Source organism: Phyllostomus hastatus, unplaced genomic scaffold, assembly GCF_019186645.2.
Source record: "Phyllostomus hastatus isolate PE091 unplaced genomic scaffold, TTU_PhHast_1.1 phas_contig_86, whole genome shotgun sequence".
Taxonomy (NCBI): Eukaryota; Metazoa; Chordata; class Mammalia; order Chiroptera; family Phyllostomidae; genus Phyllostomus; species Phyllostomus hastatus.
The window spans coordinates 23,373,796-23,401,602 of NW_025333977.1; the positions used below are offsets into that span (position 1 = coordinate 23,373,796).

General features: G+C 41.6%; 1 protein-coding gene across 1 annotated transcript in view; it reads right to left on the reverse strand.

Annotated features, from left to right (window-relative positions):
- The window catches only part of NCEH1 (neutral cholesterol ester hydrolase 1), a 57,165-nt gene that overhangs the window by 20,146 nt on the left and 9,212 nt on the right, over positions 1–27,807 (reverse strand). The window contains exon 2 of the mRNA XM_045851564.1: positions 1,082–1,310. Within this exon, the coding sequence (XP_045707520.1) occupies positions 1,082–1,310 (229 nt within the window). The remainder of the gene's footprint in view (positions 1–1,081; positions 1,311–27,807) is intronic.

Here is a 27,807-nt window from a genome sequence, read left to right on the forward strand (position 1 = left end):
GAATATAGAGTTAAATGAAATGGGATTAGTAGAAAAATCTATACTTTTGGCCTTTGCCTCATGAAAATCATTATTTTAAAAAAAACTAGAACTAGTTGTCATTGCCTTTAAACTTAGAGGATGCCAAGGCTCCAGGCTGAAGATGAGGAAGGCACTCCAGGTAAATCACAGGCAGAGATGAGACCCTCACTTCCTCCTTGGTATGTAAGCCAATGGTCTGCTTCACGGGGCAGCTTGCCATTGTGACCTGTTCTGCTTACGAAAGTAACCCAACACTGAAGAAAACATTCTGGCCCTGGCTGGTGTAGCTCAGGGGATTGAGCATGTGTCTGCGAAGCAAAGGGCTGTCAGTTTGATTCCCAGTCAGGGCACATGCCTGAGTTGCGGGCCAGGTCCCTGGTTGGGGGGCATGTGAGAGGCAGCCACACATTTGTTTCTCTTCCTCTCTTTCTCTCTCCTTTCCCTCTCTCTATAAATAAATAAATAAAACCTTAAAAAATAAAAGAAAACATTCCTGAAATTTGTAAGATCACTTCATTTTAATGGAGGCACGCTTTTATATTGTTATCTTGGTTTCATAAGCAGATGAAATGTTGATGAGTTAGCATGAGTCTTCAGAAATACTCATTCTATTTTATAGAAAGATGTCTTCAAAACAGAAGTTGGCAAAAGAGTTATAGAGAATTCCCTCGTCTTCTAGCCCAATGACACCCCACCTTGCTTTGGTGCAGAAAGCTATTGCTAGCAATTCATAATAAGTTAGTCTGTGATTTGGGTCACAAAAAATATTTCCAAAACAGACTACCTTAATTAACAAACAAATAAGCAAACAAATAGGCAAAAACCTTTATGTAGGCTACAAACATATAATTAACCATTCAAATCAGGAAACTTTCAAGCATGAAAAGGACACACCACTAACACTTTTGCTGGGACAGTAAGGGTGACTGGGACTGTCCAGAGGAACCGAGTTAAATGTTCCCCCTCTCTGTACCCAATTAGAAAGTCAAACTCAACGACATGCCCCTCTCTCCCAGGGCTAATCACAGCCCCAAACAACCTGAAGGTGACCAGGACATACTTGCGCTTGCCAAGGCCCAGCCTCCCCCGTGGATATAAACAACGCTGCGTTTCAGCGGCTCTTCTGGCTTTGGAGAGCCTTCAAACACTCTGACTTCCACGCCATCAAAGTCAGTGTCCGTCACCTTCACCTGAGCGGATGACCATGCGCTTTTCTTGCCGAAAGAAACGATGATAAAATTCAGTGCGAGCAGATGATGGCTCAGGCCCAGGTAGTGGATCAGGTTGCTCTGCAGGGTGAGGGACGGAATGGAGAGGGAGAACACAGGTCAGCTTTGTCATCCCTAGAGTCACACTCACCAGCTCTGAGAATGTTGTTCTCTGAAGACTAACATTTGATGATGACAGTTGTGTCTTCTGATGTCCTGATTTGCATGCTTGCTTTGAATTCATGTTAGCCATAAATAAATGATGATGACATAAAAAATGAATTTAAATCCTTACAAGCAACTGCTACTGCTCTTGAGGACTTCCTGGCCACTTTTAACATAATAACAAACTGCATTTACCTTTTGCTTCTAGAGCCTACGGAATATTTTCAGGCATTAGATTCCCTTTGATTTTCAAGATCAGTTCTGAGAGGGAAATGGGACAGGTATCAGCAGGCCCATCTCATCAGGAAGGCTTAGAAATGAAATAAACTTGCCCATGTAGCTGGATGCATGGCCGTTCTGGGACCAAAACCTAGAACCTGTGAATTTAGGGATTCGGTCCATTTTGTTTTTTTTTCTCTTAGGTTAGTATATCACAGTTCCAAAAGCATAGCAGGAGTGGAGGAAGAATACTTAAAGTGCAATTAAAAGAGAAGAAAGTTTCATATTTGCCTTAAGTATTTTTAAAGTGTTTTTAAGCTTGTACATTTAAGTGTGTCTGGTTGTTTTGCCAGTGGGAGAAAGGAGTGAGTGTGCGAGAGGGAAGAAGCAGAGTCAGCTGTGGCCTTGGCATTCAGAGCAGGCCGATTCAGGCATAACCGGGAGCTTTTCAGAAATGTGTGAAGAACAGACAGATGCTCTTTGAGCCTGAGGGCATCGACCTCAAGCTCTGCACTAGGTGCTCACAGTAATTTGGTTGGAGAAGGAACATAGAGAGGAGACCCAAGTCATCCACTCCGCAAAGACCTCGTGGAGTGTATTCCCCTCTCTTTACTTCTTAGACAAGCTCTGTCTGTTGAGTACACTGATAAAGCTGACCTCCCTGCAAGATTTAATGGCCATGTTTCAGAGAGAGAGATCTGGAAGCAGTCTGGAGGCCAGTGACTGGTCACACTACAGAGGCTTGGAAGTGTCCGAGTGACTGGACACTGTACTGGCACACATGCACGAACGTTCTCCTAGTGGCTCTCAAACCCCAGGAAGGGGAATCGTGGGAGTAACAGCACCCTTCTGTACAGTATGAAACAGGACACTGATGACTAGTGAATATTTAATGCCATCATAAGAAATCAGAACTGTATAAAGTTTGCGATACACCCTGATATAGCTTCCCAGCACTGCGTGCTCTGGGCACACGGGTGTGCCTCAAAGAGAGTGCAGATGTCCTGCTATACACAAGCCCTCAGCCCCTGGGCAGCCAAGTTCTTAAGCAATTTATCCCAGGGTCCCATGTAAATATTAGTACTGTACACATATGCTGTGCTGTGAAAAGAGTTGGGAAGCACTGCACTGTAAAACCATTAGCCAGCGTTCATGAAAAAAAAAAAGCAAAAGGCAAAATCACCTAGAACAGAGGCTGGCACATACTAAGCCTTCTATGAGTTGGTTATTATTATCATTGCAACTTGAAATGTCAGCTCAGGGACAGATAGTCCAATGTTTCCAGAGAAGCTGAGACACTGTGTACATTTGTTATTAAGACCATGATGATTACAAAGTTCTAAAATTGTTTCAGGTTAAACAGATGGAAAAAAAATGATCTCTAAAAAGTTCATTTGTATGCTTATCTCAAAGGAGACAGGGAGTCTGGGGAAAAGCCACAGTACACTGATACCTATACACATAAATTACTTAGCATGAGGTCAACTTTCAACATGAGCAACCCACGTTAAATAGTTAAAGCATCTATTGTAATCCACTACCTGCTTCATTTCCTGTATCGAAAGGTTTGCATTCTAAGTCAGCGGTTTTCCACTTTTTGTAGTGATGGTCATTTCATCCTGCAAACGGTTTTGGTCAGTTTTTTTAAATTCTACTCTCTAAATCCTGCTTTACTCCCACTTATTATAGAAAGACATATTGTCATGGACCATTTGTCTGCTTGAAAATTTATGGTCATCTTTTTAAAACACTGTAAAGCTGGAGTACACTTTTAAATGCAGATTGAAATTTCTTTATTGGCATGCAAATTATATGACTTGCACTTGAGGCCACTGTACAGATCACCTGAGACACACTAATGCAGGACTCTTTTGAAACAGAAAAACCTCAGTGTTTATGGCAAGACATGACCAAAGGTCACATAACTGTCTCCAATAAGAATTAATTAGTAACCTACTATATGTAAAGACTCTACGACAAAGGTGGGTAAGAGATGGACCGGGAACTTTAGTAAGAATTTAAGTCTTGTTTTCCTCCCTTTCCCCAAATTGCCATCTCTTCTGAAGCTTTCATAGCTTCCTATACTTTCTCTGAGACTTTCTCATATAAAGGAATTCCTTAAATTGTAAAGCATTGATTCAGATTAAGTTTTTTTTTTAAGTTGATGGTCCTTGGCAACTGCTCAAAGAGTGGAGGGGCTGGGACCAGGTAGGCAGGCAAGGGGACACACAGCAAGGGTTCAAAGGGCCCAGGGTTTTCACCTGGGGTATGAGAAACAGAGAACATAGGTGGAAGAACATTCAGGGAAGGTAAGATAAATTTCATTTTAGAATCATTCCACACAAAGCCAATGGAACATCTAGGTGGACAGGTCCAAAGGCAGATCACAAATACAGGGTCAGAGATTCGAGGAGGTCCAGCCTGGAGGAAGAGCTCAGAGGTAACTGTTAACTCGAATAAACAGTGAAACACGGAAGAGGTAGCAAAGAGACAAAACACAGTGTCAAGGAAACAGACCTTGGAGAAAACATTCTTTGACAGGCTGAAAAGAAGAATCTAGAAGGAGAATTCTAGAGAGTGGCAAAAGTAAGACTATGAGTGAATCATAGTATAGAAGGCAAATTTGAAAGAATTTCTTTAAAAAGCTAACAATTTGGCAATTTAAGGAAGCTTAGGACTGAAAAACGACCATTAGCATAAGTAGGATGTCATGATTAGTAGCCAAAAGAAGTTTTAGGTGCATCATGGGGGCATAATCCAATGATTTCAATATCTTCGTCATCACTGCCTCTACTGTGTGCCAGAGAAGCCCAGCTCAGCCCTTTGACTAACGGCTCCCTTCAGGAATTTAGCAGCTCCATCAGGATTTCCCCAAGCCTTGCATTCTGCGCTGCTGGTTGCTCAGGTCAAGCGCTGAAGGTGTTAGTCCAGGCTAAGTGCTACTCAGGAATTACGGCACCGTACCAATCTTCCTCTAATGACTGGAAAAGCCTGCGTTTGAATGTCATTTCTACTACTTACTGGTTGTTTGCTTTAGTTAACACTCTTACGCCTTAATTTCCTCATTCGTAAAATGGGATTAGAGTATCTCACTCATTGAGTTCTTCTGAAGATTAAATGAGTTAACATACGAAAAGCACTTAGAACAGTGCCTGGCACAAATGAAATACTACATAACTGTTTATTATTATGATTTGCCAACTAATAATAATTGATATTATAAAAAAGTGTTACTTCAGTTTTTATTCCATGAAACAAGCATGACAGTCCTTATGTATAGTAAGTTAAATAAGATTATCTACAGTATTTAGGGAACGTTTGCTCAGTTTATTAAGTTTTACAACTTAAATGGTTAGAACAATTTGACTTGGTTTTGGCCATCAGTAACTACCTTTTAAGCTAACTTGTAATTTATGCTTGACTTGCAAGATCCCAGTATATCTTCTAGTGAATCTGAGATATTATAATTCTTCAAACATTATTTGTAATAAGTATTCATCATTTTGGACTTGCAAAAGAAGAACAGTGTTACAACCATCAAAGATTAACATCAGAATCTCAAAGAAATTACAGGTGACTTGGAAAGGAAAATTAGATTTATAGGCTCACTTCAGACACTGGAGGGGAGGGAGAGTGGAAAGAGTGGGCCACGAAGCTACTGGAACGAGTGTACTCCAGAGAAAGGGGGCCTGGAGCCAAGACTGGGTTCCCAGCCCAGGAAAAAAGAAGGCATAATTGCCCTACAAGTGTAAAAAACATGGTAGTTGTGACATAGACATGCCTTGCAGGGCTAATTCCCATCAAACCTCATTCTTGGAAGTATAAAAGAGCAATTACAACATTTCTCCCGATGTTGCACAGCTGAGCCAGTTGTCTAATGCACCATTTTTGAGAGAATGGATGGGACCGAATGGATTCCCCCCACTGGAGGGAAGCTGGAAAGGAACTGCTAGGTGTCGGACTCGGAGCCTAGTCCTGCTTCGTACCAACTGTGTGGTTTATGCAAAGTTACTATACCATTCTGAGCCTCTGCTTTTTCCATGTGTTGTTAACAGAAACAAACTCATCTCCTTCCATTGAGCTATTGTGAAAATTTTATTAAAACATCTGACCTCCAGCAAGCACTGGTATATTACTTTATTCATTGAATCTGATGGTTCTCAAAGCTGGCAGCATATTAGTATCATCTAGAAGTTTTAAAAATTACCAGTGCCTGAGTCCCATCCCACACCTATTAAATAATCATCTCCAAGAGCATGACCTGAGGCATGGGTGTCTTTTCAGCTCTTGATGCGATTTCAGTACATAGTGAGGTTAAAAATCACTAAGTAAATCAAGTCAACTAACTCATTCAATCACCATTTAAGTGTCTATTTGGTCATGACTGGTCTAAGTCTTGGGGGTACAGGATGAACTTTTAAAGCTCAAGGGCCTATTTTCGAGAAACATACCAATGTTGTGGGGGGTTCAGGAGGGAGTCTCCCCAGAAAGTACCACCTTGGCAGGCAGATTATATTTTTTAAAACAATTAAAAACCCAACAAACTCAAGAAAAGGTGGAAGTTTTTTTCTTCCCCTTTTCTTGCCTAAGATATACAGATAGGAAAACCTGCTTCAGAAAGCGAACCCTAACAGAGTCACCTTCACATATTCACCTGAGCACATTTGATTTGAATTTGGCATAGCAGGCAGGGAGGAGCCAGGCACACGTCTGTTTGCTAGATTCCCCTTTGTGTCTCATTGTGTCTGGGTGGTGATATAAAATCTGTTTACTGAAACTTGACTCTTTCTCATCTCCCTGTGAATTGCCCACCTCCCACTCCTTAGTGCAAAATGCCATACAGACCTCATTATGCCCCTCTTTGGAAATTTTCATGCTTGTGTGAATTCCACATGTGCAGGTATTACAATTTTATTTTTTCCCTGTTAGTCTGTTGTATGTCATTTGAATTATTCAACCAGCCGGAAGAACCAAAAAGGGAAGAGGGAAGTTTTCACAGGCCCTGAGTGTGGGAACATCCTAGACACGAGAGATGATTATGATATGATGTAGACACTTCAAACATAGAGCTATGTACATTAAAATACGGCGGGCTGTGATCCAGTTTAGGAGAGAAGAGACGGAGGCTGTCTGAAGAGGCTGCCTGGGGACAGCATTGGCTGGGTTGAACTGAGCTTTAATGAATGGTCAGTAGGTTGGAGAAGGAGAAAAGGGTGGGGAAAGCACACAGATGTTTGTGTCGGGGGGACAGGTGTCCACACTTCATCCTCCTGCCCGACGCCCACACTTTGCTTTGCAAGTGTTCAGCTCCACTCTCCTCCAGTAAGAACAGGGAGACATCAAGGTCCTCCTTCCAAGTCCCTCCCAGATGACAAAAATAAAAATGCTCCTTTGCTTTCTGGGGGCTGGATCTCTAATCCAACCCCAGTCAGGCTATCTGATCGCCATTTCTGAAGGCTTTTTAGCAATATGGTAAGTTCCACTAGAGAGGGGAAGCCAATTTGCTCAGGGAAAGCAGGAATTGTAAAGTTGAGTAGAATAAAAAATGAAACCTTGGAAACACCATTATTTAAAGGGACAGTGGATGAGAGAGAATGAACCAATCATTTAAAAATCTTCTCCAGTCCCAGCCCCCACCTCTACAAAAAAATGTTAATAGTATAGCAAGAGAAACAAGAGGCAGGAGAAGTTAAGGGAAAAGAGTTTCAAGAAAGAGCAAGTTGTTAAATGTTAGCAGAGAGGTGAAATAGGCCATCGGTTTTCACACTGGTTATGGGATCACTGGTGAACCTAGTAAGCACACTCAGTTGGAGATGTCTGGCTGGAAGCCAGGCTGTAATGGCTTACAAAATGAGTGGGAATCAGGAAACAGAGACAGTGAGTACAGAGGAGTACTTTCACTGTTTGTAGAGATAAGAAAGGCAGTAGGACAATGGGCTGACGGAAAAGTAAAGAAAACCTCTTTTTTTTTTAAGTTGAAAGTTGAGCATGCAAAAGAGAAGCATCAATTGGTTATCTCCCATATGGGGATCCTACATGCTCAGACTGGGGATACGTGCCTGACTGGGAATCAAACCCACATTTCAGTTACAGGACGACACTCCATGCAACTGAGACACACTCACCAGGGACCATTTTTTATTTCATTCAACGGCAGAACTGCTGCTTTCCCTGAGTAAGCTGAAGTACTGCTACGGCACAATGCCTAGCAAATAGGGAGTGCTTACCAACTAGAAGCCTATTAAATTGAATGGCTATGACTTCTGTCCATATGCTGATGACTTCCAAATTTTTATCTCCAGTCCCTGATCAGTTGTTTTTAAGCCGCAGGGGCATATTTCCAAATATCTCGGGATCTAGCCTAAAAGCTCTTTGAAATGAACATGTTCTACCCAACCCTTATCCACTCCCAAATCAGCAACTCACTCCAATAAATTCTTTATTATTGTTCTGACCACAACTTGCGTTTTCAAGCTGGAAGCAAACATTGATACAGGTTTCTCCTGCTACCTGAAAGCACAGCATTCCTGTGAAAGCTTTTGTAAGCTGAAATGGCACGAGGCAAAGGAGCAGTACCATTAATTTATATGGAAACATTTTTTTTTTTTAGTATTTCCAGAACACCCAAATAACCTACCAAACATAACAAGTGCACTTAATTACATCCAGTTTTATGCTAAGTATAACACTTTTATGAGCTCCCTTAGGCTTTTCTGATACCCTAGAATACATCTCACTAATGAATGTACAAAGTAAGTGGAGATAGAGCCCAGATGCTCACAGACACAGTTCAAAGCTCTGGCGTCTTAATCCTGAGATTCTGACTGCAGTTACTGGGGAAGACCTGGCGGGGGCGTCACTGTCCCTGCTTGGAGTGTGTGCTGCCTCCCTAAGGGCTTGCTGCAAAACAAACGCTGAATGCTGCTTTTGTTTTTCACAATAACAAAATCCTCTCAGAACTTTTTATTTAGTGCAAACAGGTACTAATGGAGGCCTTTCATAAAAGCAAAGTGACATAGCAACGTACACCTGTATTTTCTTCAGCTCCTTCCCCTCAAAGGATGTCCAATCGATCATCAATTTATGTCAATTCCACTTGCCAACAGTTCTAAATTTTGTTCTACCTGCAGCCTCCACCCCTTACCCGTACTGCTGCCTTGATTGTATGTTATTTCCTGTATTTGCCTACTAACTTGAATTCTAGACTCTTTCTCTCTAACCTGATGTACACAGCTTATCAGAGTTCTTACCCTAAAAAGCTGATCACATTACCTGGATGCTTAAATACTTCCATTGACTTCCAGTTTCCTACGGGGGGCAGGGGGGGGGGCGGGGGGGGGGACCCAAAAGACCAAAAACAAACAGAAACTGAACCTGACATTCCAGTCGGATCCCACTCTACGTTCCAACCCCATTTCCCTCCACCCCAGCTCTTGTGTTTTCCAGGTCTCTAGAGTCAAGTGTGCTCAAGCATAACTTGCATGACTTTGTTTTAGCCTCAGCCTGCCATTTTCTTTGGCAATGGCCTTCAGTGGTGTGCTGGAACTAGGTCTTGCCAGGTCACAAAAATCTACTGTTAAAATTTACAAGTCAGTTGATATGAGGTCAGTAGCTTGAAATTGGCCATCTGGAAATTAGCAATAGCTACAAATCAGATCTTCCCTGCTCCCTATGCCCACAGAGAGCACTCCACAGCCTCTACTCCTCTCCCCGCTCCCCTGTCATCCGGAGTGCTGTGTACTATTTTAGGGTGTGGACTGCAAAGTCAGTTGGCCAAGGTTCAATCCTAGCTCTGACACTTCCTAGTTGGGTCATTGGTGACCTAGTTTGGTGACCAGGCAGGTCACCAAACCTCCCTCTGCCTCTGTTTCTTCACCTGTAAAGTTGGGGTGATCATAGTAACTACTTTATAGTGCTTTTAAAAAGATAGCTGGTATAGAACTTAGAATATCAGAGCTCATAATGCTCTTTTTATTTGTTTACGTCAGGCCTCTCTAACATTTCAGACTGTCCTATAATAAAGTCTCACTACGTTAGCTTAGCTGCAGTGACTTGCAAAGTAAACCTCACATTAGCTGGGGGCCACGCAGAGTCACCAGCTGCACGGCCCTACACTGAGACATATATACCAGGATGTCAGGGCAGCAGAAACCCATCTTCCAGGCTTTCCCAAAAGAAAAGATTATGAAGAACCACGTTTCCATTATCCTGCCTTGAAATTCTTAGAACAAGGTCAGAAAAGGTAGAGGAAATATGATGGAGAGGGGAGAGCCTAGCCCTTGGACAGAGGCCAGGGCCAAGTCCTGGCTCTACCCTTCGTTAGCTGCATGACCCGGGCAAGCTTCCTAATTGTCTGGGCCCCAGTTCTCAGGCACACGAAGGAAGAAAGAGCACGTGAGAAGTCAATCCACATTACCTATTGCTGCCTTCTCTCGCTGGAGGGCCCGAATTGGCAGGAGCCTTGCTCAGGACTCTGGAAGGTTCCCATCTGGTTGGGTAACCTTCCTACACCTGCCCTTCTTCCCTTATTTCTTTTACTCAATACCACCTTTGTTAAATAAACTTTCTTTCCCACACGCTGAGAGTAGGCATGGACCAAAAGAGTTGCGTGGAGCACAAATGCACTCTACTCCACAGAGCAAAGCACTGGAGGGAATGATTAAGCCAACCTGTGAAGCACAAATACATTTATGTCACAGAAGGGTTCTCGGATGAGATTACTCCACTACAGAATTTCAGATCTGTTTAGTCCTGTGTCCATGGACTTCCTTACAAGCCACACAGCAAGCCTGAGGGGAGCACACCACCACTCAGTTAACAAGGTAAGCCTGGACAGAGAGAGGAAGGAACTCGCAGAGGGGTCCGACACACTGACCCCTTCACCTTAAAGCCCTCAGTTGGTTCCCTCACTCCCAGGGCTACAATTCAATTTGGAAGAGCACAAAAAAACACAAGAGTTTCTCTTTCCAGTTCCTAAGCCTGTTTGCTTGTTTTTTATTATCACATAGAAGACAAAGAATTCCTGTATTGCCAAAGTACTTGCTTAGCTCCAAAAGCCTCCTGTGTTCCATCAAGCTATGCCCAGGAGTATAATAGCCCAAACATACTGACACTGCTGTCTGCCAGTCACGGTTCTCAGTGTGGAGGTAACCCCAACCAATGGGGGTCCAGTGAATTGCCCAAGGCCACACGGGCAGAAAGTGGTGGGCTGGATTCGAACAGAAGCATTCTGGTTCCAGGACCCTTGACCATCACCCACTACTGCCCCTCACATGTCAATTTGTTTTCAAACCTATATCATAAAACTGGAAGGTTTACATCTGGCCTGAACACTTAGCCTTCTCCCTGGACACAAGGGGACACTGAGGCTCGCGCAGGGTCCACAGCTGTAGCAGAGCGGCTCTCGCCTTGGCCACTGGGGGCCACGCAGGTGTTCCTGACTCCCCTTTTCTTCCAGCCCGTCCTCACCAGCACACTCCTCTCGCAAGCTTTCTCTGGTCCTTTTCTCTCTCACCCCTTTCTTGGTCCCGTTCCATCCCTCTCTCCTTTGCCGTCCGTACACACGCATGTGGCAGTTGAAATGAGACTTTAAAAAAATTAATCTGAGTTCTTTTTTACTCACATCTCTGTTACCGATAGTAGCAATGACTAGACTGTGAGCTCTTTGGGATAAGATCTGAACCTTGGGGATCAATTTTTTTCCAGGGTCTCATACATAGGCAGTCATAAACAAATATCCTCATGAGGCCACTGAAGCTGCTAAAAGCCTCCTCTGATTGCCAGGACAAGCAGTATTTGTTTTCATTTGAGTCTTCCAAATAGCTGCTGACTAAAGGCAGCACAAAGGAATTAAACTTCCAAACAAAATCTCCCAGGCTTCCTTCTGCTGTATGGCAATTCAGAGCTTGCCCACTCACGCCCTCGGCCTGACTTCACAAAAATGTTACACAGGATACTCCAGAATGTGGGTTAATCTTCTGCTTCATGTAAAGTGCAGGAAGCAGCAAACTAGATGTGACCTTTGAGAAATGGCTGAAGTGGCATGCAAATGCAGAAGACATAGGTAATGACTTTTATAGATACCTACAGATGTCCAAAGAGCCTGATTCAGATGATTATAATAAATTAAGACCCTTTTGTGTGCCTTCAGAATGTGATTATAGTAACCTAATGCAGTTGGGACACACATAATAAATTTTAAGTATAATAATTACTCTTTTTGTACAATGCTTTACAGTTTATGACTGTTTGAAATTTCCCTTGTTTGAATCTCAAAAGAACCTGTGAAACAGGAGGAGCAGATATTATGCTCATTTTACGCTTGTTTGGAGCTAAATGCCCTTGCACAGTCATAAAGCTTGGAGTGCCAGAGCGAGCATCAGACCCAGCAGACTGTCCCGTCACTCTGAATGTGGTTACTCAGAGCTCAGAATAAAGTCACCATCCAAACCATTATTGAACACTGGGCCTCTCCCATCACACAGGTTTTGAGAACCTCAGAGTCAAAGGTTCAAAATCGGGTCGAGAAGGGAAGTAGGTCATGAAATGAATCCTTTCCCTACCAGGCTTAGTTGCCAGCAGATCTGCTGGGCTGGCCAGCAGGACCAGGTTGCCTGTGTCAACAGTGCCTAAGAAAACTGGTGTCAGGACAAAAGCCAGTGGCTTTGTAGCAATTAGGACGTGTACAACCAGAAGTTTCAGTCACTCCTTGGCCCGAGGCATTAGGAAGGAGGGTGGTCCACCCATCCCGGAGGCTCAGGACAGAAGGCAGGCTATTGCCCTGGGATCTGGAGGTCCCTGACAGTGGAGGTTTTAAATTTACCCCAGGAGAGGCTTCTCAATTTAACAGATTCAGGAAAATGAAACAATTCATGCCTCACAACCATTTAGACATTTAGTTGTAGATTCACAACGACAGCGAACGATCTAATGTGTTTAATGTCTAACATTAAGTCTAAATAAAAAAATCTACACAACAGATCACTATATTGATTACAGTTATAGGTTAGATAACTACATCTGTTGTGAATTCATAGGTCAGATATCCCATCACAAAAAAAAGGGTCCATATCTATTCTTTGGCAAACATTTGAATGTTGACTGTGTAACGAACACCAAAACTAGTACAGAGACAAACAAATAAAAAGACGGGCTCCATCCGGAAGAAGCTGACAGGATATAACTGTTTCTTTGTTTCTCTGTGGGAACATACACAGAGAAAGAAATAACACTTTGTACTCAGAGGAGTTTGCAACATGTTTACAGCATCGGTGATATCAGAACTGAGTGTCCAAGACCAAATGACAATTTGCCAGAAGACAATGGGGGAGGATGTTCCGAACAAGGGGACAAAGTAGAGTCACTGGCAAAGGTATAGAAGAGCAAGGCTTGTTGGGAAGTTGGGATGAACTACTATTCTGTGGCCCTGAAAGAAATAAGTCTGGCACTGTATTTCAATGTGTTGAAATATTCTTGATTGGATGACTTTGGATCTGGTCTTTACGATACTTTCTAAATACATCACCCACTCCCTCAACGCCAGTACAAAACCCAGGGAAGCAAAAGTCTGGTTCCACTAAAAGAGGTAAATCCCAATTGAAAAGACAAGAGAGTTTTGCCCAATAAGTAGGTTAGTAAATTATTAGTTTTTATTATGCACCTGTTGTTAAGACAAGGTTATTGAGAATGATTTTTTATCTCTTATCTCTTTTACCATCATTACACAATTGAACACGTTTTCCAGTTCAAGACCACTCAAAGTGTCTGGTCCTATGAGACCGTGAGCTCCTTGTCCTTAAAAAGCTGCAGAAGCAAAGGGCATCTCAACCGGAAAAAAAGAGGCAAGTAACATGATAATGTATATGTAAAGAATTCAGCAAAATTAATAGAATTAATAAAAGAGTTCAGTAAAGTAGCAGGATACAAAATTAATATACAGAAATCGGTTCACATTCCTATACACTAATAATAAACACTCAGGAGAAATTAAGAAAACAATTCCATTTATAATTATATCTAAAATAATAAAGCGCCCAGGAATAGATTATAACCGAGGAAGTGAAAGGCCCGTACTCAGAAAACTGTAAGACAGGGAAGGAAGAAACTAGAAAGGACACAAATCAATGATGTACAGGGCTAATGGATCAGAAGGATTCATATCGTTAAAATGACGATACTACCCAAAGTAACCTACAGATTCAATGAAATCCCTATCAAAATACCAACAGCATTCTTCTCAGAACTGCATAATCCTAAAACTTATATGGAACCACAAAAGATCCTGCATAGCCAAGTCAATCTTGAGGAAAAAGAACAAAGCTGGAGGTATCATGCTCTTTAATTTCAATTCACACCAGGAAGCTATAATAATCAAAAGAGTATGGTACTAGTGCAAAACAGACATATGGATCAATGAAACAGAATAGAGAGCCCAGAAATAAAGCCTCACTCACACGATCAATTAAACTATAACAAAGGAAACAAAAATATACAATGGAGAAACCATAGTCTCTTCAACAAGTGGTGTTGGGAAAAATGAACAGATGCATGGGAAAAAAATGAAACTGGACCAGCCCCTTATACCATGTAAAAAATAAATTCAAATCAATTAAAGACTTCAATGTAAGGCCTAAAACCATGAAACTTCTAGCAGAAAACATAGGTAGTAAACTATTTGATATCAGCCCGAATAGTATTATTTTGGATCTATCCCCTCAAACAAGGAAAACCAAAGCAAAAATAAGCAAAGAGGACTTCTTAGGACGAAAAAGCTTCTACACAGTGAAAGACATCATCAACAAAACAAAAAGACAACCTACTGAGTGGGGTCATATATTCACAAATGATATATTTGATAAGGGGTTGATATTGAAAATATATAAGGAAGTCATGCAACTCAATAATGACAAAAAATATACAATCCAATAAAAAAATGGACAGACATGAACAAACATTTCTCCAAAGAAGACATGCAGATGGCCACAGACACGTGCAACGATGCCCAACTTCTCGAATCATCAAGGAAACGCAAATCAAATCACAAAGAGATAACACCTGACACCAGTCGGAGTGGCTGGTCTCAGAAAGGCAACAAACGACGTGTACTGGCAAGGCTGTGGGGAAAAGGAAACCTTTGTTCACTGTTAGTGGGACTACAGTTTGGTGCACCCGCTTTGGAAATAGTATGGAGATTCCTCAAAACACTACAAATAGACGTAACTTACAACCCAGCAATTCACTTATGGGTATTTATCCAAAGAAAATAAAAGCACTAATTTGAAAAGATAGACGCACCCTTATGTTCATGGAAGCATTACTTACAATAACCAAGATATGGAAGCAACCTAGGTGTCCATCAATAGACGGACAGGTAAAGAAGATGTGATACATACATGCAGTGGAAAGTTGTGCAATGAAAAAGAGTGAAATCTTACCATTGGCAACAACATGGATGGACCTAGAGAGTATCATGCTAAGTAAAATAAGTCAGACAAAGATAGATACTGTATGGTTTCACTTATATGTGGAATCTAAAACAAAACAAATGAACAAGCAACACAAAACAAAAAGAGGCTCATAGAAACAGAGACCAACTATACATAGAAATAGTTGTCAGAAGGGAGAGGGCCGGGGGGTGAAAAGGTGAAGGGAAATATCATCAATAAAATTGTGGGAAGTCTACATGGCGACCTATGATTACTAGAATTAGTGGGTTGATCACATTGTGAAGTATAAAAATTGCAATTCACTACGTCACACACCTAAAACTAATATAATTAATATAATATCATATACCAACTATATTTAAATTTAAAAAGTCTTTAAAAACCTGCAGAAATGACATGATCTGATAGAAGCTAAATTCAATAAGTAAATAATTTCAGTCTCTGGGGAAAAAGTATAATGACATCTCTAAGGCCTTTCTTGCCAAGACCCATGTGCTCACTGGCAAAATGGAGGGCTACACACGGACCTCAGGAGCCAAGGCCGTGAGGAGGATGCAGAGGCGGCAGGAGGAAGGGGAGGAGGAAACGGTAGCTGAGGCGGAGTCTAATGATGAGGATCCCCACTGCAGTGTTTGATGACGTGAAGAAATAAAAGTGGGCAGAGATTGAAGAGAAAGAAAACAAAGTGGGGAAAAAACACTAAAACATTTGAAAATACTGGTGGACTTAAGAAGAGGACAGGTTTTTTATTAAAATACAATGGGACACCTTGTGTTCTGACATTCCTAAAATATATTAAATGGAGGCAAACAGATCCCAGGCAGCCCCTTAGCTTTGAAGTTGTTTTCATTTTAAACACAACAAATATATCCAAGGATGTAGAAGAGTTAAACTGGGGACTATTTTTGAAACCCGTTCATCATAGACTGTCACACTCCACATGAAAGCCAAAACTGAACATATTCTCAGTACTTAATTCCTCAATTCCTTCAGCCCTGAAATTCCCTAGTGCAGAGAAAGCAAAACCCAAGAAAATGCTGTCTTTTATAACCCAGAGGTCGTCCACCTTACACTTCAGAGCAGACTGAAGCATTCAAGGAAGCCTGTGTTGGCAACCAGGCCACTTCTGCTAATGAAGCCAGGGAAACCACCAAGCCAAGTGTGTGCCCACGCCCACAGCTCAGAAGCAGAAAAGGTTTAATTTTAAGTTGCTTGCATCAGTAGTGCCTTTGTTATTTTGTGGTATGAATATAAAATGGTGCATAAGTAAATGTTACTGCTTGAGCATTGACACATAGAGTAGTTATAAATTTTCTGGAAGAAAACATTTACTGTAAAGACTCTTAGTGTTGACTTCTGGTCAAGATGGTGGTGTAGGTGAACATGGCTTGCCTCCTCACTCACACCACCATGTCAAAATCACAACTAAACTATAGAATAAGCATCATTCGGAACCATCAGAAATCGAGCTGAGTGGAAGTCCTACAGCTATGGAATTAAAGAAAACCACATCAAGACTGGTTGGAGGGGCAGAGACGCAGAATGGGCTGGTCCCACACCCACATGTGGCAGATGAAAATGAGCAGGGGGATCTCAGGAGCAAAGGATCCCTGCCCCACACCAGGTCCCCCATCCAGGGTTCCAGTGCCAGGAAGAAAAGTCGCCATAACTTCTGGCTGCAAAAACCAGTGAGGATTAAGGCTTTGGCAATTCCTCTTAAAGGGCCCATGCACAGACTTATTCAGACTTCCCTCTCAATCATCCATGTAATTTCCACAGAGGAATGTTCAAGCTTAATGCAAAATTTGATGCAGATTTGTTGCTCTACTCATCCAGTCATTTTGAAGCCGACAGCCACACAGTAAACATGCTCACTCAACAATGTCTACCGCCCCCACTGACTAGTACAGGTAAATTGTCATTGTTGGTGCATGCACACTTCAGTCCACTCTCCCGTGCTACCAAGTACTAATGGCTGGACTTTTTCTGGACAGGACTAGCATGTTTGCCATATATCTGAAACTATTTATTTGCCAAGATGTAATTACTGTGTCTCATAATTGTGAGATTACTAAAACTAATCTTACCTTAGCAAATACCCATGAAAATCAAATCCAGAAAATGTTGCAAGACTCTGGAACAAACAAAAATTGGGAACAACTCATACAGTACAATTATCTAGGCACTCTACTACAACACACACACACACACACACACACACAAATCTGGGTGAAAGTTAAGTAAATCAATTTCTTAAGAGAGTTAATAATTAATCTAGTTCAGATGTCTGGTGGGTTTAGTTGGAAATGTAAGCCATGTTAACGTAAGAAGCCAACTAAACAGATACCACCTAGTCTATGTGCAATTGTGTAGAGAATTGGCAGCAAGAACTCAGTTTCACGGTGTCAAGGAGCCCCCCTGACCTACCTCTCTCTAATACAGGTCTCATTTCTTCATACATCTTGCTTCAGATCCCTTTCTGAAAAGCTCAGTCCTCACTAATTTAAACTGGATGCAAATAAAGTTGTACAATTTTAAAACCTAAAGGGCCCTCAGGTATGTAGGCCCTTTACAAACTGAGCAAACTGCTGCCCAGAGACGTGAGGTGACGAGCCCCGACCTCCCGATTACTGACAGATTTGGAAGAGAATGCAGGGCAGCACCTTCCTGATTTCAGCTTCTTTCACTGCATCTGTATGGGAAAAGTTTCAATTTATCTCAGAAAGCTTCTTTAACCTCAGCCTTTCTTTCTCTTCCCCTTCATAGCAAAATTGCCTAACTGTATGTTTGTTTTTGTCATTTTAATTCCACCCTGCCCCTTTACTACCCCATATGCCCCCCACACCTACAGCTAGAACACCAGGTTTCAACAGCATTGTCTGAATCCTCACTACCTGATCACCTGATCCCTGAGCTCTCTTTGACATCTCTGGCTTTCTAGGCTTTTGATGCCTTTTCACATACTTAGAATATTAGAATGTTAGAGCCAGAAGGAAAACTACAAAGCAGCTTTTCCCAAACCGGGTCCCGCGGAACAGCAGCTTGAAGAGATGACTTGGCACAGAGAACAAAGCGCGAAAGTTTCTGTGACCCTGTGATGAACTAAGTTTGGGAAACGCTGCACATCAGTTCTTCTCTCAGAGAGTCCCAGGCGCAACAGCTGTGCAGAGACACTGACATGTCCCAGTAGTAAAACAGAAATTTATTTTACTCTGCTTAGTCTTTCATCTTTTCACACCTGTTAAGTTCCCTTAAAACTGATTTGAGAAGACTGCTTAATCCTGCCCTGTTCCTTTACAAATCAAAGCTGCATCTGCTTTGAATGACTCATCAAGATCCTGCTGTATCTGGGAGCCAGAGCCAGGGCCCAATCCCGCTCTGAGTCCCAGGCCAGGGCCTGCACAATAAGGGTTGTTTCTGCTCTGCTAGATTCAGTTCTTTCTGGTCTTCAGCACACCCAGTATCCAGCCCTTTGCCCGGAGAAGGACTACCAATGTTCACACAGTGCAGCCTGTGGGTGAGGTGAGAAGGGCAGGTGCTTGATTTTATTATTTCAGCTTGGCCCCACAGCCAATCAGAACATAGGACTGTGCTGGGTTTCCTCCACTAAACAACTTCTACATGGCACAAAACACTGGGCATGGGCATGCAATGCCACCCTAAGGCTCCTTAGGGGTTCCAGTGAGCTACAGGAACAAGCCCAGAGCAGCGTGTCCTGAAGGTGATCTGAGGGGGAAACTGTTCAGATGAGTGCCATAGCCTTTAGGCCGAAGGGTTTGGTGAACCCACACCCTGCTAAAAATGTAATGGTATAAGCCCCACTGTCCTTCCATGCTGCCCATGATTCCTTTTCACGTTCTCCAAGTTTTCCCACATGATTCTAGAGACCGGACTATTCTAAGAATCAATCTCCTTTCCTTTTTCTTTCCCGGGGGAGTGAGAGCAAGAAAGAGGTAACACAAAGGAGCTTTAAGGGAGTGGAAAACAAAGAGAGGTGGGTCAATGTTTGTGCATTCTGTTTGGGCACCTGCAGAGTAATTGTGGAGTGAATGGACAGTGATGGTAATTAAAGGATGGATCTGCTTCACTGATGAGTGGTAGCCCATTCTCTTTTAAACACCTCCTTTATCCAGAAAAACAGGCCTGCTCACCAGTCCTGTGCATGCTCATTCCTACCAGTTTGCTTTTGCTCATATTTAATGTTATTTCCTTCTCCCCTACCACACAGGTCTCCCTTTCCCTAGCCTCCCTGAAATGCTATTCTGACCCACTTTTCAAGGTGCAGCTCGAATCTTTAACCCTCGCAAGGTTGCTCCAGCTCAGTTTTCACCCTTCTCTAAGCTCCCAGCCATCGTTAATTATACTGCCCGTCTCCAAGTTGCCCATGTACTTAACTGCCTCCTGGCATCTCTAGGCTTCTGGTCCTTATTATTTATTTACTGTGCAATTATGTCAGGTCTCTCCAAACAGAATCGGAACCTCTCAAGCAAAGCAATCATTTGGAACACTTGTGCAAAATAAAAGTTGTTCAATAAATATTTGTGAATTAGGTGAAACATTAAATGGGTGTAACTACAGAACACAGGTCACAAGTTCATGTTTTCAGGGGTCAGAGCAAATGAATACAACAAGTGTAACACATCAGGGAGTGGGGAGGCTTGTGGCAAACTGGAGGAACGATGTCCTGAATAAGGAGGTGCTGCTCTCCCTGGGCGATTGCCTGATGTGGAAATTCTGGCCCCATGTTGCCAGATGATCTAAATTTTTAAAGAGAAGCAGAAAGCCCAGATTATCATGTAAAATATCCTGAATTTTAAGTGTCAGCAATGAATTTTAAAATGTGTTTCATATACAGTGTGGTCCGAAAAGAACACATCTACAGGTCGGTCTCTTACTTTCAAGCTGGTCGTTTTGAAAGTTAAATCACATTTCTTCATACACACAGTATATATGATTGACAGTGTCTTTCTGTCCCCAAACCTGGCCAGTAATAAACAAAACCGAGACCTAAAATCGGAACATTTAACTTTTTGTTTTGTTGGTTTCACATTTTGAATTATGACGACGCACAGGACTGTTTAATTGGAGAGCAACGACAATGGACACAGGGATGGGAAGCACCTGAGCAGGATTTACGGGTCTGCCCAACGACTGCAGGGGCCGGTGCACTTGCTTCTTTAAAAGTTCCCTTTCCTTCAAAACACACAGATTTCCTGTTCCTTAATTTGACTTTAGTCTTCTTGTCAGGGGCACTAATGACAATTTGGGGGGGGGGACCAAAACAGATGTCGTGGAGGATAAAGATTAATTGTTCTGAGATTGTTAACTTGGTTAGTGTTAGAAGAAAAGATGAAAGGCAAATACGTTAAAGAGAATATAATATATTAGATGACATAATATAAATATGAAAGAAAGTCCATGTTGTCTCCTTCACCCGGCTGAGGATGCCAGGAAGTGGGCTATTTATAACTGAGTGTTATAATAATAGGTGCCCAATACTGTGTGAAGGGTCACTGGCCCTTGTCCTTGACGTTGACCTATGTGTTTGTTACCCACAGGTGCTGTGGACATGCAGGGCCCTACGATCCATGCAGAAGTGGAAGCTGACAGTCCTCACTCTAACTGAAAACCAAAGCAACATCCAGAGCACTAACCCTGGCAAAGAAGTAGGGAATTCGTATGTGTGCTCCCACTGATTTCAGGGACTTTGGTTCACTCCTTTGCATACCCTTAATGGGGACAAATCCTCTTCCCCTGAGGTTGAATTTGATTTTGGGAAAGGCCAAAGTTCCTCTAGACAAAGAGGTGCATGATGAAGCTGAGGAATATATTTTGTTCATAAGTGAGGTGAAACTGATGTTCACGGGACCTCAGGAAATGGCTTGGAATGGAATTTCTAAAAAACCGTTTTAAATATGTTTTGAGTACTAGCAACGGCATTGTAATTAAATTCAGTGTAGAGGAAGATACTTGGGGGACAGGCACTCTGCTAAAAGGCCCCTGCCTGTATTTCCCTTCACAGGGCAGGGTAATGATTGGAAAGACCCTGGGATTGAAATAAAAGTCCCAGTTGGAATTCCTTCATAGCTTCTACCAGCTGTGTAAGTTTTGCAAAAATACTTAATCTCTCAAGTATTTTTTTTTATGACAGTTTCTTTAAGAGTAAGAATAGAGGGTGAGAACAGGAATTACTGCACTTGTTTCTGACTGTTCCTCAGAGTAGAGCTGATACAAAGTAGATGCGCAGTAAATAGTCACGGAAGGAACTGACAAGGATTCTAATGTCAACTGTTTTCAAAGAAGTTACAATTAAACAAAACATCAATTTAAGCTATTAAATTAACACATTTTTAAAAATTGGCTGCAATATTTTATGCCGAAAACAGCACAATAGCACAATTGGCATTCTCTCACATTGTGTTAACCATATACACAGGAGAATACTTGGAAATAAGGACCTGCCCAAATAGTTATATTCTAATTTAGAGTTCTAGTTTTGAGGAATCTCTTGAGGAAAAATCCTAAACACAGAAAATAACACAAAAGTTACATATACAAGTATGTTCGCTGTAACATTATTTATAATGGCAAGTAACTATTTTACATTTCTGGTAATAGGGCAATAGTTACATTTAAAATGGCACATGCTCCATTGTAAAGAGAAGGAGCCACTAAACAGTAATAATGTGGTACATCCTTTTGGTACAGTGGTAAGTAAAATAAATGGTACACAAAACTGTATATACAGTATGATGGCATCTAACAAAAGTAAGACAACTTACACCCAAAAAGAGAGACCGACAGGAAATATAACAAAAAACAAATAAACGGTAGTTGTGTTAAGGTAATAGTGTAGTTAAGTTTTCTATTTTCCAAATTTTCTATAGCATAATCATGTACCTCTTAGGGTATATATAAAAATAATTCCATTCTTTAATTTACTAAAGGAATTATGCTTCTATGGGAAAAAAATTTTAAAAGCAGCTGTGACAGAAAGGGACTCCAGAATTAAAAAGCATTCTGCACCCTCTGACAGCCACCTCCTGCCCAAACACATCCTTGAACCTGCCCATATTCCCAGGTCCCACTGGACACCTCTGTCTGCACAACTTGTCCGTCTTGCCCATGAATTATATCCTTTCCTTATAGCCGCAGAGGCTGAATTGTAGTGTGTTGTCTGCTACTGGAATTTTCCCTGTTTCTTCTCATGGCCAAATTCTAGTTCATCCATCAGCATCCAGCTCAAACACCCCCTCCTCTGGGGTGCTCTGTCCAGCTCACTGCTTGTGCTGTCACCCCTGCCTCACGCTCTCTGGTATTTAGTATGAGCTTCTACTTTAGAGACGTGCTGTATTGTCATGATAGGTCTCTACAGCTAACTCCTTTCCAGCATGAGCTATTATGACTCATTCTTTAAAACTTGTTAATTTAATAGCTTAAATTGATACTTTGTTTCAGTGTCTGCATCATTACTGCTCAATATAATTGTCCAATGAATGAATATGTTGCTGATTATGTTTTTGTTTGTTGTTGCTTCTAAATTCAATCTTTCTAAAAAATCAGGCAGCTTTCCCTTTACTATTTTTCTCACTTGATCTCTTTATGGGGAGGGAACAGGAATCCAAGGCACAAGAAAGCATATTTTGCTGGTTGATCCTACTGACAATGCTTCATTTGAGACTTGGATGCCCAGGGAAAGAAAGCTTCCTGCCAGGATGCCCTCTCTACTACAGAAGCTGTCCAGGGCCATTCGGTCACTCACCGCTTACTCACTCAGCAAATATGTGAGTGTGAACTTTGTGCCAGGTACTTTCAGGAGCTGGCTCCGCAGTGCCGAAGCCCACAGACCTGCTCCCTCCCCTCCCAGAGCCTCCAGCCTGGCAGGGGAGACAGAATTACTTAGGAAGAGGAAGATAAATTACTTAGGAGTAATTAAACAAACAGACAATTACGAAAGGCAGCATGTTCTGCAGAGGGAAAGTGCATGGTGGAGTGAGAAAGGAAATTTAGAGGCGAGAGGGAAACCAGACTGGGTGGTTAAAACAAGAGGTCAGTTTCTCTAACCATAAACCCAACCCCTTTGACAAACATGCAAGAAGCTTTTGACTCATGTAAGGCACCAAAGGCACTGTACTACCAACAACTGCAGTGTTTGCTTCAAACTTTAAACAAGGAATGCCTTAGTGAAGCAGAACATTTGGGGCACAGTAAGGGAAGACTGACTTAATTTTTTCTTAAAGCCCAAAAGCTACGTAAACCAAAAAACAATAGAAAAATGAATTGTTTTCAATCAAATTTTGGCCATCAAAATGTAAATAACGCGCTATGGGTTTGTAACAATGGCTGCACACTTTCACAATCCTACTATTGGCTTACCTAAAGTTGCCATAATTAAAATGGTGAAATATATCTTAACAACACAGCATGGGGCTAGCTCCACCCATGGATCGGTGATGTGAAGATCTGCTTCAAACTTCCATTTCCTACCTTTCGGAAAATCAGTAGAAGTAGTTCCCTGGATGTGCCATGTTCTCCCACCTTGCAATTTTACACCTGCGGTTTTCTCTTCCTGGAATGCCCTTCCTTCCCTACCTGTCTGATGTGCTTCTTCTCACCCTTTCAGCCTCCGCTCAGCCAGCACTGCCTCTGGGCTCCTCCGCCTGAGTTCCCCAGAATAACACAGGCTTCTTTGGCTGGGCTCCCCCAGAAACCACTGCAGACCACAAACTGGAGCTCTCAGCAAGTTTTGGTGGAATTGACCATTTCTTGGAATTTCCGAACTAGAATATGAGCACCTCAAGGTCTCTGCAGGGTCTGGCACATTGCAGGTGACCAATAAATACATCGGTCTGTTAGAGAATAAATAATGCATGATTTCCCCCCGTGAACAGAAACAGGAAGAGCTGTAACAGAGTAAAAACACTGTACATTTAAGCATAACTTCAGTGTTTACAAACGGCCCTAAGTAAACCTGGCTCTCCCACATGCACATAAAACCACAGGAACCAAACGTTATTGCAACAACTTTAAGGATCATAGGTATGTAGAACTTTAAAATGCTACCTATAGTTGCTTGCCACTCTCTAAAACCTGAAAATGGAAAAAAGGTGGGGGGGGGGAGAATGGCATAAAGACATTTAACCATGATAACACCCAAATGAACTCCAGCTTTTTAAGCAGTTGAAATGATCTGATTTTCTGAAAAATATGCCTTTATCGAATAAAGAAATCATGTTAATGTCTTTAGAGTAATTGAAAATCACTTCTAAACAGGTTGCTCCTGGAGATATAACCAATAATACTGTTTTTTATTTTCATGCAACATACATCTTCGCTTAAGCTGCCAAAGTATGCAATTTTAATTGGCTCTATGAGGAAATAAGGCTGACAAGTTATTGGTTGGGTCAGTAGGAGCTTCTGTGGCTGCTAAGACCCAAATCTGGCACATGCTGTGTCCTGTAAAATAGTGGTCCACTGTCCTTGACAAAAGGATAGCAGTGCATTTGGCTGCTATGCTGCTAACTACAGAATTAAAAGGCATCAGTTTACAATGGAGCAAGTTGTATTTCATCTGATGTGAACCTCATTTTGAAGCACACAGGGGAAGCTTCTTAGCCTGGTAAGAATCCAGATGTTAAAATGTATTTCCACGTAGATGAACCAACCTATGTAAATTTAGTTATTTGGGGAAGGAGAGTTCCTTTACTTTTTTATTCTCTTGTTTTTTATTTAAAAAATACATTTTTAATATACTAAATAATTATATGGGTATATATATATATGACTAGTTAGTGTATCTGTTATATCTATCAGTAACCGCCATCTCAGGTTTTAATCACAAAGTATAAAATATATTTTGGCTAATTCCTGTGAGAAATGAGAGCTCAACAATATCCACACTGCCTGAGTCAAAACATTTGTTTTATCAGGAATCCTTGAAATCATTCCAACAAGCAGGCTGCAAGCTGAGATGCTGAAATGTAAAAGGGCCAGTTGCCTGGGAGTAGATTCTGAGTCTGGTACATCGAGGGGTCCACCAGGATGCACAGCTGCTGGGCCCACCTGCGTCCTTGGGCTTCTCAGGCAGGCTCTCAGCAGAACGGACCGCCTCTTCTTGGTGAGGCTCTTCATTGGTTTCTATGACACTGTATTTTCCTAGTTTTGCTCTCTGTTCCCTGACTGCTCTAGCTCCTTTGTTGGCTCTACCTCTTCTCACAACTCTAAAACTTCTCTCTTCTCACTCAACACTGTTTCCTTAGGGGATTTCATGTCTTCATGGGATTTCAAACACCATTGACCTGCCAACAAATTTCTCCATATTTCCTACATTTTCCTTTATGTGATTACTTGTCACATATTTTTGGCACGGATTGTAGCTCTGGGAAGGCCAGGTGCTGGGTTGTATGTGTGTGTTTGTGTGAGTGTTTGTGTGTGTATGAACTGCTATAAGCCCAGTGCCTGGCACATAATCATTGCTCAATTAACAAATGACAGAAGTCATGGTGAATTTCTCTTATTATGGTAGTGAACAGAAGACATCTGACTTTAATAACTTAGAAGTCAAAGTCATCTTTTCCATAATTGTAGTCCAGATCCCTGGGCCCAGCAGGCAATCATCAGAGCAAATCCAAAGCCCTTTGTTGAAGAAAGTAACCCTTATTTGCTAGTACTTCTTCACTACCTTCATGTTGGGGCCTGAGGGCCACCCCTGGGACAGAGGTCAAATAAAGCACTTTATATAATAAAATATCATGTCACTAACTCTATCTTAGATACCTAAAGACTAAGGAACTTTTGTTCAAGTGACACATAATTTTCTAAAACAAATTAATACCTTGACAAAGCCAGTAGAGATCTTTAGTACAAGACAGCAACAGTCTAAGAGACATATAATTTCCCAGCTTTTAGAAAACTGATTCCACCAGACCACCTGCATTAGGACTCTGGCTCTGGGTGTGTGACTTGAGCAAGTTACTGAACTCTTCATGCCTGACTTCTTCATTTATATATGGGAATAATAATAGCATTTACCTCACTGGGTTGTTGTAAAAATTGAGGTAACATGCATGTAACATGATTAGAACACATGAATGAATTGGTGATGCTGCTGCTGCTGATGATGATCCATACAACCAGTTAGAACATCAGCCCAAGGACTCTGAAACTTTAACCATAGCAAGAAGTGTTTAAGTTCTGGCTATATACAAAGCACTGCACTAATAAATGTACATACACAATCACCCTTAATCTATATAATAAGCCTTGCGAGAGGCACTGTCATTATCCCACTTTTATAGATAGGGAAACTAAACAAGTTTAGAGAGCTGAGGTAACTTGCCCAACTAGTCTCACAAGAAAGTACTAAAGCCAGGATTTAAATCCAGTAGCCCAGCTAAAAGCAGTCCGGAGTGAGAAGATCTATACCTGTACAGAAACCCGCAAACCCAAGAGCAGGAGCAGATTGACGAGAATATGGTGAAAGTAAAAGAGTAAAGAACAGCATGTTACCATCGGAGTATGCAATAGACAACTGCCAAAAATCACGTCTGTACTAAATCTACATCTTACGTGCCAGGTGCTATTCCCAGTGCTTCACTTACTGACTACTGTGTGATAGTGACGACAAACGATAAAGCTTTGTATACATTACTCATACAATCTTCAAATACTGTTATGGGTTAAGTATCGTGACCACTTACCAGATCAGGAAATAAACTCATAGGTGAAATGTTCTTCAGGTCACACAGCTAGCATAGCTCAGAGCCTGGATTTGAACTCAGGTCTCCCTGATTCCAGAAATCCACATACTTAAACACTATGAAAATATTTCCCCAAATTTGATGAATATACCATCAGCATCATAAACATTTTTATAAAATAAAGATCTATAGTCAATTAAATTTGGGACTCACTGTATAATCTCTCTTTAAGACTCAAAATACATGTTAGTATGGCAGGAATTCTGAAACATTTTACAGTATTTTAAAAAAATCCTGATTAACTGTTTAGCTTAGCATCTCCCAGTCTTATTTAACCATGGAATCCTTCTTAATGTGTAATATATATTGAAATCCTCCAGAACTACAATTTGTAAATACATAATACACTCCTTTCCTACATGATGCTTTCTTACTGTGGATCACACCACAGTACAGAAGATTTCAGAGTGGAGGGGGTGCAGTGGGAAGGGGAGAAGGGAGACCAAACAACTTCAACAGGAAGCTGTGGAATATAGTTCAGAAGGCTACGGTGTCTGGCAGTCCTGGGTCTCAGCCAGCCTCATTAGGCAGTCATGTGTCTGCGAGCCAGTTACTTAACCTTGCTGAGCTTCTCTTTCCTTTCCTGTTAAGTGAGGACATTAAGACTATTTCACAAGGTGGCTATACCTATTATTTCAATCAATAGATCCATTATTATCTGCCAGAAATCTTCTTCTATTAAAAGCAAATAATCTTCTAAAAGCAGAAGAATTGACCTGTCTTACTACGAAAGTGGAGGAAGCAGGCATCATTGCTGCTCTCCTGGCTGTTTCTCACTAATAGGGAAGAACTGTGTCTTGAAATGGAAGTGATTGAAACCTTGGGATAGAGTGACTTCATCAGTATCTGATGCATAAACTAGGAAGAGATAAACAACTTGCACTTTAGAAAAGTAAACTCTAGAACAGTCAAAGAAAAGGTAATTTGAATCCCAGGGCGGGGGAATATTATGGGATAGGCAGCACAGAAGAGGGTCGGGTCAAATAAATT